At 32.2% G+C, this 13,773-nt stretch overlaps 1 protein-coding gene across 1 annotated transcript; it reads right to left on the reverse strand.

Annotated features, from left to right (window-relative positions):
* Positions 1-2,094: 2,094 nt before the first annotated feature.
* Positions 2,095-6,454, reverse strand: LOC149547645 (bifunctional isopimaradiene synthase, chloroplastic-like). Its single transcript, XM_089794776.1, has 15 exons — positions 6,234-6,454; positions 6,104-6,145; positions 5,908-5,993; positions 5,475-5,790; positions 5,166-5,352; positions 4,783-5,000; positions 4,584-4,704; positions 4,378-4,490; positions 4,043-4,275; positions 3,824-3,936; positions 3,624-3,722; positions 3,247-3,462; positions 3,034-3,172; positions 2,693-2,932; positions 2,095-2,593 (listed from the first exon to the last, which is right to left on the reverse strand). The coding sequence occupies exons 1-15, from the start codon at positions 6,346-6,348 to the stop codon at positions 2,300-2,302; spliced, it is 2,532 nt and encodes an 843-aa protein (XP_089650902.1). The 5' UTR covers positions 6,349-6,454; the 3' UTR covers positions 2,095-2,299.
* Between the last annotated feature and the right edge of the window lie 7,319 nt (positions 6,455-13,773).

Below are 13,773 nucleotides of genomic sequence, written 5' to 3' on the forward strand. Positions count from 1 at the left end.
AAATACTTTCCTTTATACCAAGTCCTCAAAACAATTCCTTGAGTGGGCCTTGAGGTTTTCAAAATTAATTATAATAGGACCGTAATAAGATAATTAATTATTTCACAATCATACAACACTGTCAGTTCACATTCTTTGCAACTTCTCACACATGCGACTCCAGACTTTGCGCACTCACTGACATCATCATTAGACTATCCTCTATCAATGTATAACTTCACGCACCCTAATTATATCTTTGTTAGAAGATACAATCCAATCATCAGAAATTGCTTCTTAGGTACTTTGTCTCTGCACTATTATCTGTACAAATCATGTATATCTTTCATATTTCTTTGACTTATGTTATGTGCACTTAACCTCATCATCAGGACACAATGTGGAACATGTCCTTAACCATGCGCCACCTGAACATCAAAATTTTGTCTATATGACCATGATCTCTATCTACTATTGTGCTAGTCTTCATAGAAACTAGACAACGTTGTCATCAATGACAAACACACTCACAAATTCAACATAAAAATTATGCCACATGCTCACCAATACTTAGGATACCCCCCCAAAGGGATACCATCAACATTGATGCTAAAAAAATGAGCTATGTAATGAAGATGAGAGGAAGTTCTTGGTAGATCTTCTACATAAAATGGTGGATACCATGGATAAAATGAAGGAATATGAAGGAATAACCAAGGAATTGGAGGAGAAACTGAAGCTTACATTAATAATAATTTAATCTCTAAGGTCAAACTAAGTTAGAACATGATCAACACATGACTAAAAAACTAAACACTAAGGTGAACAATCTAGAGAATATCTATTAAGAAATGGTGGTGGTTGATCTATATCTTGATAACGAAAAAGGGAGGGGAGTGGTGACTAGTTTGAGAAAAAGATCTAAAATAAATTTGAAAAAAAGGTTGATAAACCTCGTTAGGACATCCTAGATCTAAAGAAGATTGCACTTAGCATGAGCCAATTGAAGGTTGAAGCTTTGAAGACATTGAAGAATCTAGCTTAAGACCTTTTGGTATTTTGTTCAATGTTTTTTGTTGTTCCCTAGGTAGGCTTTTATTTTCTAGCTGCTATTAATTCTTTGTGTCTTTTCTTTCTGGGCAACCTTTTGGGGGTTCCTAGTTTAATGCTTATTTGCCGCTACTTTTGTGAAAAAAGGTTTTGGGTCCCTTGAAAGCATGCTTGTTTCTTTATAAATAATAAATAAAAAGAAAGGAAAATAAAATTTAAATAGAAAATAAATATTGACAATAAAAGTGATCAAATCTTTTAAATTTTGAATGATGATTGATTAAACTATACCAAAAAAAGAACAATGGGTCTTTCTTGCCAATATTCATTTATTACATAAAACAAATAAGACTTCAAAATCTAATACTAGATTTTTTAATAAAATATTTGACAAAGTCAAAATCAAAATTAGTGACATGTAGAATAGTAAACATGTCATTCAAGAATCTAATTTAATAGTAGAAAAAATAAATTTTACACTATTTGTAAAATTAATAGTGTGAATAGTGGCATGTTGTGATGGTTAAGTTGTTGAGTTGTAATCCTTGCCATCAAGGTTCAAATCTAATGGGGATGAGGTCCCCCATTTGATTCATAGCTCTAGGTCAAAGCGTTTACCCCTCTTTAAAAATTAATAGAAAGAAATAATTTTTTTATAATAATTCAAAATAAGAAAAAAAAGGTAGAGAATATGATACTACAAAGTATGGCCCCACACCATTTTTTTATAAGATCCAACATCTTAAACTAGATTAGATTTTAGTAAAATATTTAATAAAGTCAATCTATGACTTCTAGAAATGTAAACATGTTATTAAAAAATTTAACATCGTTTGAAAATTGATGTAATGAATGTATTACATTAAAATATATATTAGTTAGAGAAAGAGAAAAATGAGCACACTTTACAATCAGATTTGTAAACCTTATCAGGTGTTATGACTTATGAACCATTCATTATATAATCTCTTTAGCTTATAAATTGATATGTATAAGTCAAATTGTGATATTGTATGAAGATTTAATTGTATATTTTTTTAGTCAAACTTATTGACTTATAATTTATAATAATAAGAGTCAATCTATTAATAATAAAACAGCTAACACTCATTGCATGTGAATGATGCTCAAATTAAATTAACATTTGCATATTAGAATTTTTAAAAATTAAAAACCTAATAATTTAAAAAGTTCCAACATCTTTTTGAGGTAGAAATTTATTTTGCTAAAGTTGGAATTTCTATCATTTGATGGAACCCCGCGCATAACATTACAGTATTGGTTCGAAGAGAGACTTTTTAATGGAATCTTCAAGGTCCTTCGCGGCATTTGAAAAGCCGTCTTCCTTTCTGTAAACGAATTGCATTATCCTGGCCGAGTTGAAAAGAAGTTTTCTGTAACTCTTGGGTACTTCTGACCGCATTAGAAACTGGTAATTCAATTGGGCAAGGGCTTCTTCGTTTACTTTTTCAATGTAATTGAGGGCCTCTTCTTCACTGCATCCAGGTTTCTCGTTCATGTAGCACTGTACGAATGACGCCAATTCCCCACGATCTCTTTCCCTCTAAATTCACGCCACAGCATAAAATTCGGTTCAGGTTTCTAACATATTCAATCGAGCTTGAAAAGGGGTTAAAATGAAAGCAGGGTAGGCGGCAGTCACCTGAAAAGTTCTGACGTCGTTCATAATTCGCGCCGTCTGACTGACGAGATCGAAAAAGTCATCAAGCTTCTGAAGAACGTGATCAGGAAGACGGTCTCCTGTAGAAAATATTGACGGGAGGATAGTTGTTCTCATTGCTATCGACACTCTCGCATTCTCCCAATACTCATCCAATGACGGCGAGTAACTTGTTTCCACCCATTCTCTCTCTTTCGTGAAACTCCATAACAGATTTAACCACTGAGCCTCTCAACAGACAAACAAACAAATTCTGTTAGGCTACAATTCACCCCTCTCTTTTGGCAGAGAACAAATCCACGAAAAGTTTGCAAAGTATTTACCTGTTGGCGCAGGTAAGGAAGCACATCACGGCCTTCAACCTCCTTTACTCGTTCAGCTATATCTCTCAAAGTATTATAGAAACCCATGAAAACTATTTGCATTTCCTCTGGCAGTTGGTCGATTTGCAATGGATCCCACCTGCAGACGAAAAGACGACAGTTAAATTTGACCATGAATTTGTTAAAGATGAAAGGAGGATTGAATGTGCTGACCTTTCGAAAGCTTCATTGAAAAGCTTGATTTGGCTGAGAGTTGCGTAGGTGTCATAGAGGTCGTCTAAGATAACAGCCAGGAGTCCTGCTTTTGCATAATCAAGTCTACACTCGCTGTATTGCGGTTCGAACATAACCGTTGAAGAGGTCCAGTAAACTGCAACTTCTCTGTGCCGAGTAAAATTCAGCCGCGGGAATTTGCAATCCTTGTACCATCTTTAACACCGCAATAATCTCATTTTTAATAGCTTTCATCAAAGATCTTGGCAAAATCACATAAATTAAACAATTTTGTTTGAAACCCCGATTAGATTGATCATTGTCTTTATTACAGGGACTATATTGATTAAGTTCTGAATGCTCCTCCTCCTTTTTACCTCTTTATATGTTGTATTTCAGATCTGTGTGTAGCCTGAACACGGTTGAAGTCGAGCTTGGCCAATTCTATATACTTTTCACTGCTCGCTTTCGGCAGTCTGTGCGGCGTGAATTACACTAGTCAATCTGGATTAGGGTACGTACGTGTGATAGAGGAGACAATTTAAATATAATAAAATTGCTATACAGTCAATCTTACCGATACAATGTCTTCCCCAGCCATAGGTCATCAGGATTAAACAATTCTATCTGATTTCTAGTCGTCAGCCTTGGCATATTTCTATTCCATCGAGCAGACAAAGCATATTCAACCTGTATAAAACAGGCAACAAATTCCAAATCAGATTTTAATACTTTATTATGCTCAGTAGTTCATCGCTAATAAAAACATTCGGAGAAGGCAAACAGTTCAAAATACCTCTTCGGGCAGGTTTTCCTTGACAATCTTCGCCTGATAAAAGTTCTCACTTTGCAGGAATTCAGCCAAGTAATCTTTCGCAAAGGCGTCTATTTCGTTCATTACATTTTCGCCGGGAAAGTTAAGCTGTGAACATCTGTACAAGCTCAATATTCCGACTACGCCTGCGCTGTTTTCGTTACTGGACATCATATGAAGTTCTTCAGCCCCGCCTTTAATGTTTTTCAAAACGTCTGCCATTTCAAATTGTTAGAGATTAAGAGCGATCTAATAATTCCGGAAATTAAAGCCCCGATTAAGCTTTGAATGAGTAGTCGTCTAAATCATTTGTATACCAGAAGAAACAGAGTAGCCGAATGTTCTGAGAAGCCTGAAGGCAGTGGCTGTAATATCAACATCAGGAACCAGGCTTTCCCGTCCGAATCCAATGCCCTCGTCAGTCCAGTACCTACCATACATTTCCAAAGCGAGATGTCAAATTAACGCAAATAATCTCTATTTTTATTTGGAAAATCACAACAGAGGAGGTACTGCTACTCACTGGAACACATAGTCCAAAGCTTGTTTAATCTCCTTTTGGAAATGGCGTTCAAGTCCAAAACGTTCAACGCAATCCACGGCTCTCAAACGCTCCGCTATATCCACCGGATACATGCCCGGCACTGCAAAACAAACATTTTAAATTTTGAAAATCAGACATTCTTTAACAAATGGTTGGGAGTATTAAATACGAAAATTACCATGGTGTCCAAACTTTTTAACAAGGCTCGTCAAAAATTGCAGACATTTCTGATCGCCTGTGTGCATAAATACGCAGGCTGTAGATGCAGGGGAGCCTGAGAAAGATCCATTCCTGGATTGCAGTTTCAGGATATTTTCCCAATCGACTAAATCTTGTATGCCTTCCAGACACTGCAGCATTGTTGAAGGATTTCTGTGCAGGTCTTCAACAGATACTCTGATTCACCATAGTTTTATTCAGTCACGTGAGCTTCAGTTAATGCATTCCTTAAAACAGGACATATCACAAATATATAATAGAAAAACAGGGCATATCACAAAACAAAACAAAACCGGACATAATAAAAAATAGGTAATAGTAAAAGGTGGATTAGGATTTCACTTTCTCAATTGCGAATCTCGCTTTTCGCTTATTTGTTTCATAACAGATAGCTGATAAGGAATGTCCAATCCCGAAAGTTTGGCTTCATTCAACAGTACAGGAAAGACCATCTCGAATCCCTTTGGTTGATGATGGCCAAGTGCTTCTTTAATCATTCCTTCTCCGTTTCTTCTCAAGAAATTCAGACCTGCCATGGCCTAGGAATCAAACCCTTTCATCTGGTTCAAGGTAAAATCTTGTTGGGCCTGTTTTCCCACCGAATTCACAAATGCAAAGGACAGAAATCAAAGAAAAAAGAAATGAAATCACCTCTTTTCACTTGGTTATTTCCGACGCCCCACAAGGCCAGAGTAACAAGGCAGGAAAGAGTATTGAGTAGCCTGTCACACGCTAAAAAACGACTATTTTCTCCCCAGGAACCGTCGGTTAACTGATTTTGAAGAATCCAGTTCACCATTTGAGGAAATTGGGGTTCAAAAGAGCCATCAACGGCAGGAATCCTTGCAACCCAGGCAGTATCGTAAGCAGAGGGACTTATTTCCCCATCTTCCATCGAATTAAAAATCCCTTTTATCTCACCAACCAATTCATTTATTCTCTTTATATCCATCTCATCCATGGCCGCCTGAAACAAGATCACTCAATTATATTTTCAGATTTCCTCTTGACTTCTACATTTTATCCAGAGGTCCTAATAAATGCCGATCCGGTAAGCAAACTGAAATGAATTCATACTCGATACCTCATCAAATGTTGAAAGAGAATGAACATAATCTGGTTCACCGTAATTAGGATTGATTTTACGTTCCGAATGCGCTATCGTTAAATCTGCAATAACGACAGCCTTAACTATTAAACACTCACAATATTTCGCAAGTTTACATTCATAAGTCTATAAATCAAAGCAGATAGTGTTTGTATTTCGTGATCGCCATTACCTTCCTCTCCCACAACAGCAGCAGATGGCATGTTGTGGCAAGCTGCAAACAGTTGGACAAAAACAACAATAAATAAGTTTCGAGTCCAGGATTACAAAGCAGTTTGAACAGAGAAAGATGTTAAACGTACCCAGACTCTTTGCGCGCGAGTACATTTTGATTGGTGCAAACCCATGGGCTCTCGTTGAAATCGATCCAGGGGACTTGGAAAGTGAAATGGAAGGAGAAAACATAATCTGAGCCATTTTGGATGAGAAAGAGATCACATTTGTTTCAAGAGGCAGGGGGAAGACATGTCTTTATAAGGTTGGGGTGGGAAGGCAGGGTTAAAATCCATTTCATCTTCATTGTTTTCCTACCAATTACACGTCTTCCAAAATAGGAGTTTGGTAGATAGAACGGAAATAGATAGAAGAATACTGTTCGTAATTGCAATTGCAACTACCCTGGTAAACATGCATTGCAATTGCATCTGCCTGGTAAACATGCATTCGAAAAATTCGAAGTGTAGAGAAACAAGAGCTCTTGATGAGCTGGAGTCCCTACCCTTGGGAGGAGTGGACTCTCGTGGAGTCCCTGTCTTTGGGACGAGTGGACTCTTCTGTATAAGCATTTCAGTTAATAGATTACAAAGTTGTTAGGGAAATAAATTACACAAAACTTATTCAGTTTCTTAATTTTAGTGCCAACTAGCATTGTTTTTTAAAAGTGATTGGTGAAATAAGTAAAAGCAAAAGTATTTTTGAAGTATCAAGTGGAAAGAATTTAAAAAGAACACAGTCTAGTGCAAGATCTAAAATCATTTCAAAGATAAGACCAAGTTTGTAGCACCTAATTTTTTTAGAGGTATAGATGAAATTGGTCGATGTATATGCATTTTAGTGAATAGATTATGAAATTGTCAAACTTATTCAATTTCTTAAAAAAAATTAGTGCCAACTAACATTGTTTTTAAAAAGTGATTGGTGCAATAAGTAAAAGCAAAAGTATTTTTGAAGTATCAAGTGGAAAGAATTAAAAAAGAACAGTCTGTTGTGCAAGATAGAATATCATTTCAAAGATAAGACCAAGTTTTTACCACCTAATTTTTTTTTAAGGTATAGATGAAAGTAATGATTGATTGATGTATATGCATTTCAGTGAATAGATTACGAAGTTGCTAGGGAAACAAATTACACAAAACTTATTCAGTTTCTTAAATTTTTTTTAGTGCCAATAGCATTGTTTTTTAAAAGTGATTGGTGCAATAAGTAAAAGCAAAAGTATTTTTCAAGTATCAAGTGGAAAGAATTAAAAAAGAACACAGGTTGTAGTGCAAGATCTAAAATCATTTCAAAGATAAGACCAAGTTTGTAGCACCTAATTTTTTATTTAGGTATGGATGAAAGTAATAATTGATTGATGTATATGCATTTTAGTGAATAGATTACGAAATTGTCAAACTTATTCGATTTCTTAAAAAAAAATTAGTGCCAACTAACATTGTTTTTTAAAAGTGATTCGTGCAATAAGTAAAAGCAAAAGTATTTTTGAAGTATCAAGTAGAAAGAATTAAAAAAGAACAGTCTGTAGTGCAAGATAGAAAATCATTTCAAAGATAAGATCAAGTTTTTACCACCTAATTTTTTTTAAAGGTATAGATGAAAGTAATGATTGATTGATGTATATGCATTTCAGTGAATAGATTATGAAGTTGCTAGGGAAACAAATTACAGAAAACTTATTTAGTTTCTTAAATTTTTTTTAGTGCCAATAGCATTGTTTTTTAAAAGTGATTGGTGCAATAAGTAAAAGAAAAAGTATTTTTCAAGTATCAAGTGGAAAGAATTAAAAAAGAACACAGGTTGTAGTGCAAGATCTAAAATCATTTCAAAGATAAGACCAAGTTTGTGGCACCTAATTTATTATTTAGGTATGGATGAAAGTAATAATTGATTGACGTATATTAATTTTAGTGAATAGATTACGAAATTCCTAGGGAAACAAATTACACAAAACTTATTCAATATCTTTAAAAAAAATTAGTGCCAACTAGCATTGTTTTTTAAAAGTGATTGGTGCAATAAGTAAAAAGTAAAAGTATTTTTGAAGTATCAAGTGGAAAGAATTAAAAAAGAACACAATCTGTAGTACAAGATAGAAAATCATTTCAAAGATAAGACCAAGTTTGTAGCACCTAATTTTTTTTTAGGTATAGATGAAAGTAACAATTGATTGATGTATATGCATTTCATTGAATAGATTACAGAGTTGCTAGGGAAACAATTTATGCAAAACTTATTTAGTTTCTTAAAAAAAATTAGTGCCAACTAGCATTGTTTCTTAAAAGTGATTGGTGCAATAAGTAAAAGAAAAAGTATTTTTGAAGTATCAAGTGGAAAGAATTAAAAAGGAACATAGTTTGTAGTGCAAGATAGAAAATCATTTCAAAGATAAGACCAAGTTTGTAGCACCTAATTTTTTTTTAGGTATAGATGAAAGTAATGATTGATTGATGTATATGCATTTTTGTAATGACCTGTACCAATAGGCCACTAAACAAAACCCTAAATTTAATACAGTGCTAAAATATATTGTTGAAATAAAGAAATAATAGTGCCAATGTATTCATTCAATGAAAACCAAAAGTTTTTACAAATGATATGGCAAATTTTAGCACCAAAACACTATGACATAGCACATTACAGAGAAACCCTAACTGGCTGTATACAATTGAAAACTTGTTGCAACTACAGATTGGAAAGAAGAACCTGGATTGATCAAATACTGGAGACTGATTGCTGAAGATTATATGGTGAAAGTGCAACTCCAAGTGAAACTCCAAATCAGCAATTAAGCACAAATGAAAGGACTGAAATATCCTTCCCACAGCTGCAATAATTCAGGTGATCTCTCACACCCTCAAAATTGCGTACCAATTGAGAGTTTTTGTTCTCAATGGCCAATTGTGACTATTTGCAGAAACCCTAGGCTCCACAACACACATACGCAAAAATTATTAATAAGTCTTGATGATAGACAATGAGCCCTCAATGCTTATTTATTCTTTTTTCCTTGATAGGTCAGCCTCCCTTTTAAATTTTTCTCCGCTTCTTCCAGCAACCTCTGGAAGCTTTTTTTTATTTAATTTAAAAAGTTACCTTGTAATATATATATATATATAAAATTGATAACTTTATAATTAATTCCTCCCAAAAAAATAAAAATAAAATAAAAATAAAAAAATAAAAAAATGGGACATTACAAAATTAGTGAATAGATTACGAAGTTGCTAGGGAAACAAATTACACAAAAATTATTCAATTTCTTAAAAAAAAATTAGTGCCAACTAGCATTATTTTATAAAAGTGATTGGTGCAATAAGTAAAAGAAAACGTATTTTTAAAGTATCAAGTGGAAAGAATTAAAGAAGAACATTGTCTATAGTGCAAGATTGAAAATCATTTCAAAGATAAGAATAAGTTTTTAGCACTTAAATTTTTTTTTAAGGTATAGATTCTCATTTGGCAAGATTGACTTCGACATACAAAAGGTATAGAGTACTAATAAATAAATAGAAATCTACATATTTTGATAACTATTTTATTCACAAGAAAATTGTATTAAAAAACTAAATTAAAGTTTATTTATTTTTAAATTCCGAATGTTTAAATAGAAAAAAAATTGGAAAGACTAAATGAAAGTTAAGATTTTTTTTGAGTTTTCTCTATCTTAGAATGCATTAAAAATGAAATAGTTGAACTTTTTTTTGGGCTTCTACATGTTTCAACTAATAAATTGAGAGGAAGAATTTGGAAAAAAAAAAACCCTCATTTGATTGAAAAGAAACAAGGGCTCAACTCTTTTGCGGCATGTTGGATGATAGAATACATTTTAACCAAAATTATTTCGTCTACTATAAATTTGAAATAGAAATCCAACATAAATGTTTAATCATTGAAAAAGTTTGAAAATTTTAAAAAGGTGTATACTTTTCTAAAATAGTATAATAATAACTTCAAAGATTAATAGAGAACACATGTATCTATCTTGGCAAATATATGGGGGCCTTTGATAAAAATCCCTTCTAGATCTTATTATTTATTAATTATCTCCATCCTTTTTGAGAACATGATATTGGTTTCATTGCTAGAATTCTAGCTATAACATCCAGATAAAAATATATTTATGAATAGGGGAAGTACAAATACACCCGTAGAGGAAGCATAATATTTATGAATAGGGATATTTTCTCTGACATGCACAATAAATACATTCGCTGTACTATCTTTTCAAACAGTTTTTCTCCATTTTTCTTTCCCTAATAAATCAATTAATCCCCAGGAAATTACCCATAGACCAATGGGAAATTAGCATTTATCATCTGAAAAATGTTTTTTAAATCCAACCTTTACAAAATTGAAGTATGACATATGATCGAGTGAAAAAATTAAATTGGATAGGGTCTAACGAAAACATTAGTTCCTTGCCTTTATAAGGTAGGGACTAATAATGGGAATTGGTTGACAAAGTCATGCAAAGAATAGGAAACTATTCGAGAAAAAATGTATAGTGAAAAACATGAAAACTAGTGTAAGGACCAATGACATTTTGGTCAGAAAATATATGTAAATAGAATTGATTGAATAAATGGTCCAACTAGAGTCCCTATCTTTTGGATCTAGAGAATTTATATATAGATTAAGATTTATTATCAAACTGATGACATCATGAACAAAGAAATGAAGAGAAATAAGACAACATATCGTTAAAAAGAAGACTCAAGCACTTGTTTGTCTAAACTGAAATTAGATTTGCTAGCTTGGGGTGCAAATGAGGTGGATTCAATTTTAAAATGTGTGGATTGAGCTTTTGTTGACTTAAATTTAAAGTTTGTGGATGAAGTTTACTTGAATTGTGTGTTTGCTCAATAGCTCTCACATTTCATATTCTTCATTATCTTTGTTTTATCATTATCTACATAGGTTTTGTGCCTAGTTTTGTGTTTGTGCTATTACAATTTATTTCTAATTTATAAATAATTATTACATGAAATCAACAATAGTTGAAAATTAGAAAATAATTTCAAACTAGTAATATACAAAAAAATATCAAATATGTGTAAAGTAAAGATTTTAAATTGAAATAAATATATAATGAAATAAAAAATATATATGTATTGCGTACTATTATTTTAAATTGGTAAAATAAGTTTTAAAATTCCTATATTTTAATGTTGAAGTATTTTTCTATGTGTAGTAAAGTAATTCACTATCCTAAGTACATGGTCTTTTAAAATAGTTAAGTCTTTTGAAATACAAACTAGTTGATATATTTCTCACCTTCATTAAAATGTCATCTTATACTTCTTATAATACTATAATTGATCATTTACTTACACGAAGAATTTATTTTACAAATTAATAAAAAACAAAAAGAATAGATAAAGTCACTACATTAGAATGATTGAAAACATATACAATATAGGAAAAATGTTGTATGTATTAATTTTTAACTTTTCATTTACTATAACATAATTAAATATTGTGTAAATACTGTCGTGCCTGCCCTTGTTCACATATTTCTAGACACATTGTTGCTATTATTATCAGACCATGCTAGACTATTTTTATGGATTAGTGGTATTGTTTTGAGACTATTAGATATGATGTTATGGATTCAGTTGATATATGATGAGATCATTTAGACTTTACATTTCATGTATGCATGATGATTATTATATTGCTTCTAGTTATTGATGATGATTAGTTAGATGGTTTATTATCTCATGTGTTTTATTATGGATACTTACCCCATACTTGCATGTGTATGGTATGCGTGTTTGTTCTTATTGTATGGCATTTCTGATGTGGTTAAGGAAGGGAGTCATAGTCACCTGCTAGTCGGGATCTACACGATGCACCACTTCTTGCCATTGCCTGTTTAGCTTAGTATTATATATATTGTATGTACATGCATGGTTTTTATGTAGGTTGCAGGTACCGGGTATCGACTTCCCTGAATTGCCAAGATGAGCGTACCCTATTACACTATCTCAATGATAAGAGAAGGGAGATAAATTCTCAAGTCCAAATCCCAAACCTTTAAACCATTTGTCCTAGTGAGGTAGGATAAGTATCTAGATATTTTACCCACTGAATGTGTTGGATGACATATTTCATGATTTTTAACCCTTTAGATTGATTTTGTATGAATTTTTCTATGATGGGTTTTCATATTTGATCTTGGAGGTCTATGGCAAATTTTCTATTAATTAAGTCTTAATAAATAGATTTAATTAATAAATTAATTATTTGGAGAAAATTAATATAATATCACGATCTTTGATATTTTGATTATAATTAATTAAATGAGAATTAATTGAGAAAAAAATTAAATAAAAGAAAATTAGAAAATTAAAATTAATAATAATTATAAAATAATAATAAAGTAATAAATAAATAATAATAATAAAAGTTATAAAAATAATAATGAAAGTTATATAAAAATTAAATAAGAGTTATAAGCTTGCCTAGGAGTTAACACACCTTTTTATTTCTCATATGTCAACAACATGGGGGTTAGTGAACCAATTAAGCACATGGTGTCTACAACCTTATGGCTCATCTAGAAGGTTGGAATAGACTCATGCTTAGTTGTCTACACCTTCTAGTTGTTTCTAGAGACATTCTAGGTGCTTCCTAAGACCTCTTTATATTCAGGCATTCCTAGAAGCTTAGAGAGAGCGTGGGAGAGCATTTTGGAGTATTGGAGGACTCGAGAACTTTGGAGAAGGGAGGAGCTTGCTCTGTGGGTTTTCTGAGGAAGAGCGAATTAGCATCAGAATTCGGGTAGACTCTTGTGATTTTGCTTATGCTATTTTCGCATCTTGCACTTCTTGTCTTCTTAATGTCTTCCATATGTTTTCTGAGGAATTCCATATTTTGGTTGTGTGCTTTCTCAATATGGGTAGTTAAAATTTATTTGAGAAAACACCTTATATGCATAGATTTGAAGAGAACACGGGGCTAGGGTTTAAATTGTAGCCAAATCCATTAGAAAATTATTGGGTAAACTTAGAGAACAAATATTTTATAAGGAATTTTTAAAATTGTATATATATATTCTTGGTGGAAAAACATATAATTTCAGATCTGCATAAAAAAAAAAAAAACATTTATAAAATATATATGTTTATGTTATATAAAACTCTGTGTATATATATATATATATATACATACATACATATACATATATACACATATATATACATATACATATATATACATATATATACATATATACATATATATACATATATATATATATATATATATATATATATATATACATACATACATACATACATACATACATACATACATACATATATATATATATATATACATATGTATATATATATTTACTTAATTGAAAAGTCAAATGATATTGCATCGCGATTTACGTTTTTGAAAAAAACGTTTTAAATTTTTTTATATAAAAAATGATTTGCATATTATATGTGGGCGGGGAGGGTTGAGCCCGTACCCCCACCTCTATACCTATGGCAGTGGCTGGTGGCACTGCTGCCATAGGCTCTGCGACAGCAGGCCCGCACGACACCCTTTTCTTTGGTGGCGTTTTATTATATTTGCTATGATGTCGGGTTAAAAGATTGGACGTGATTTGCA

The sequence above is a fragment of the Cupressus sempervirens genome, chromosome 7, assembly GCF_028749045.1.
Source record: "Cupressus sempervirens isolate cs-2001-9-10 chromosome 7, ASM2874904v1, whole genome shotgun sequence".
Taxonomy (NCBI): domain Eukaryota; kingdom Viridiplantae; phylum Streptophyta; class Pinopsida; order Cupressales; family Cupressaceae; genus Cupressus; species Cupressus sempervirens.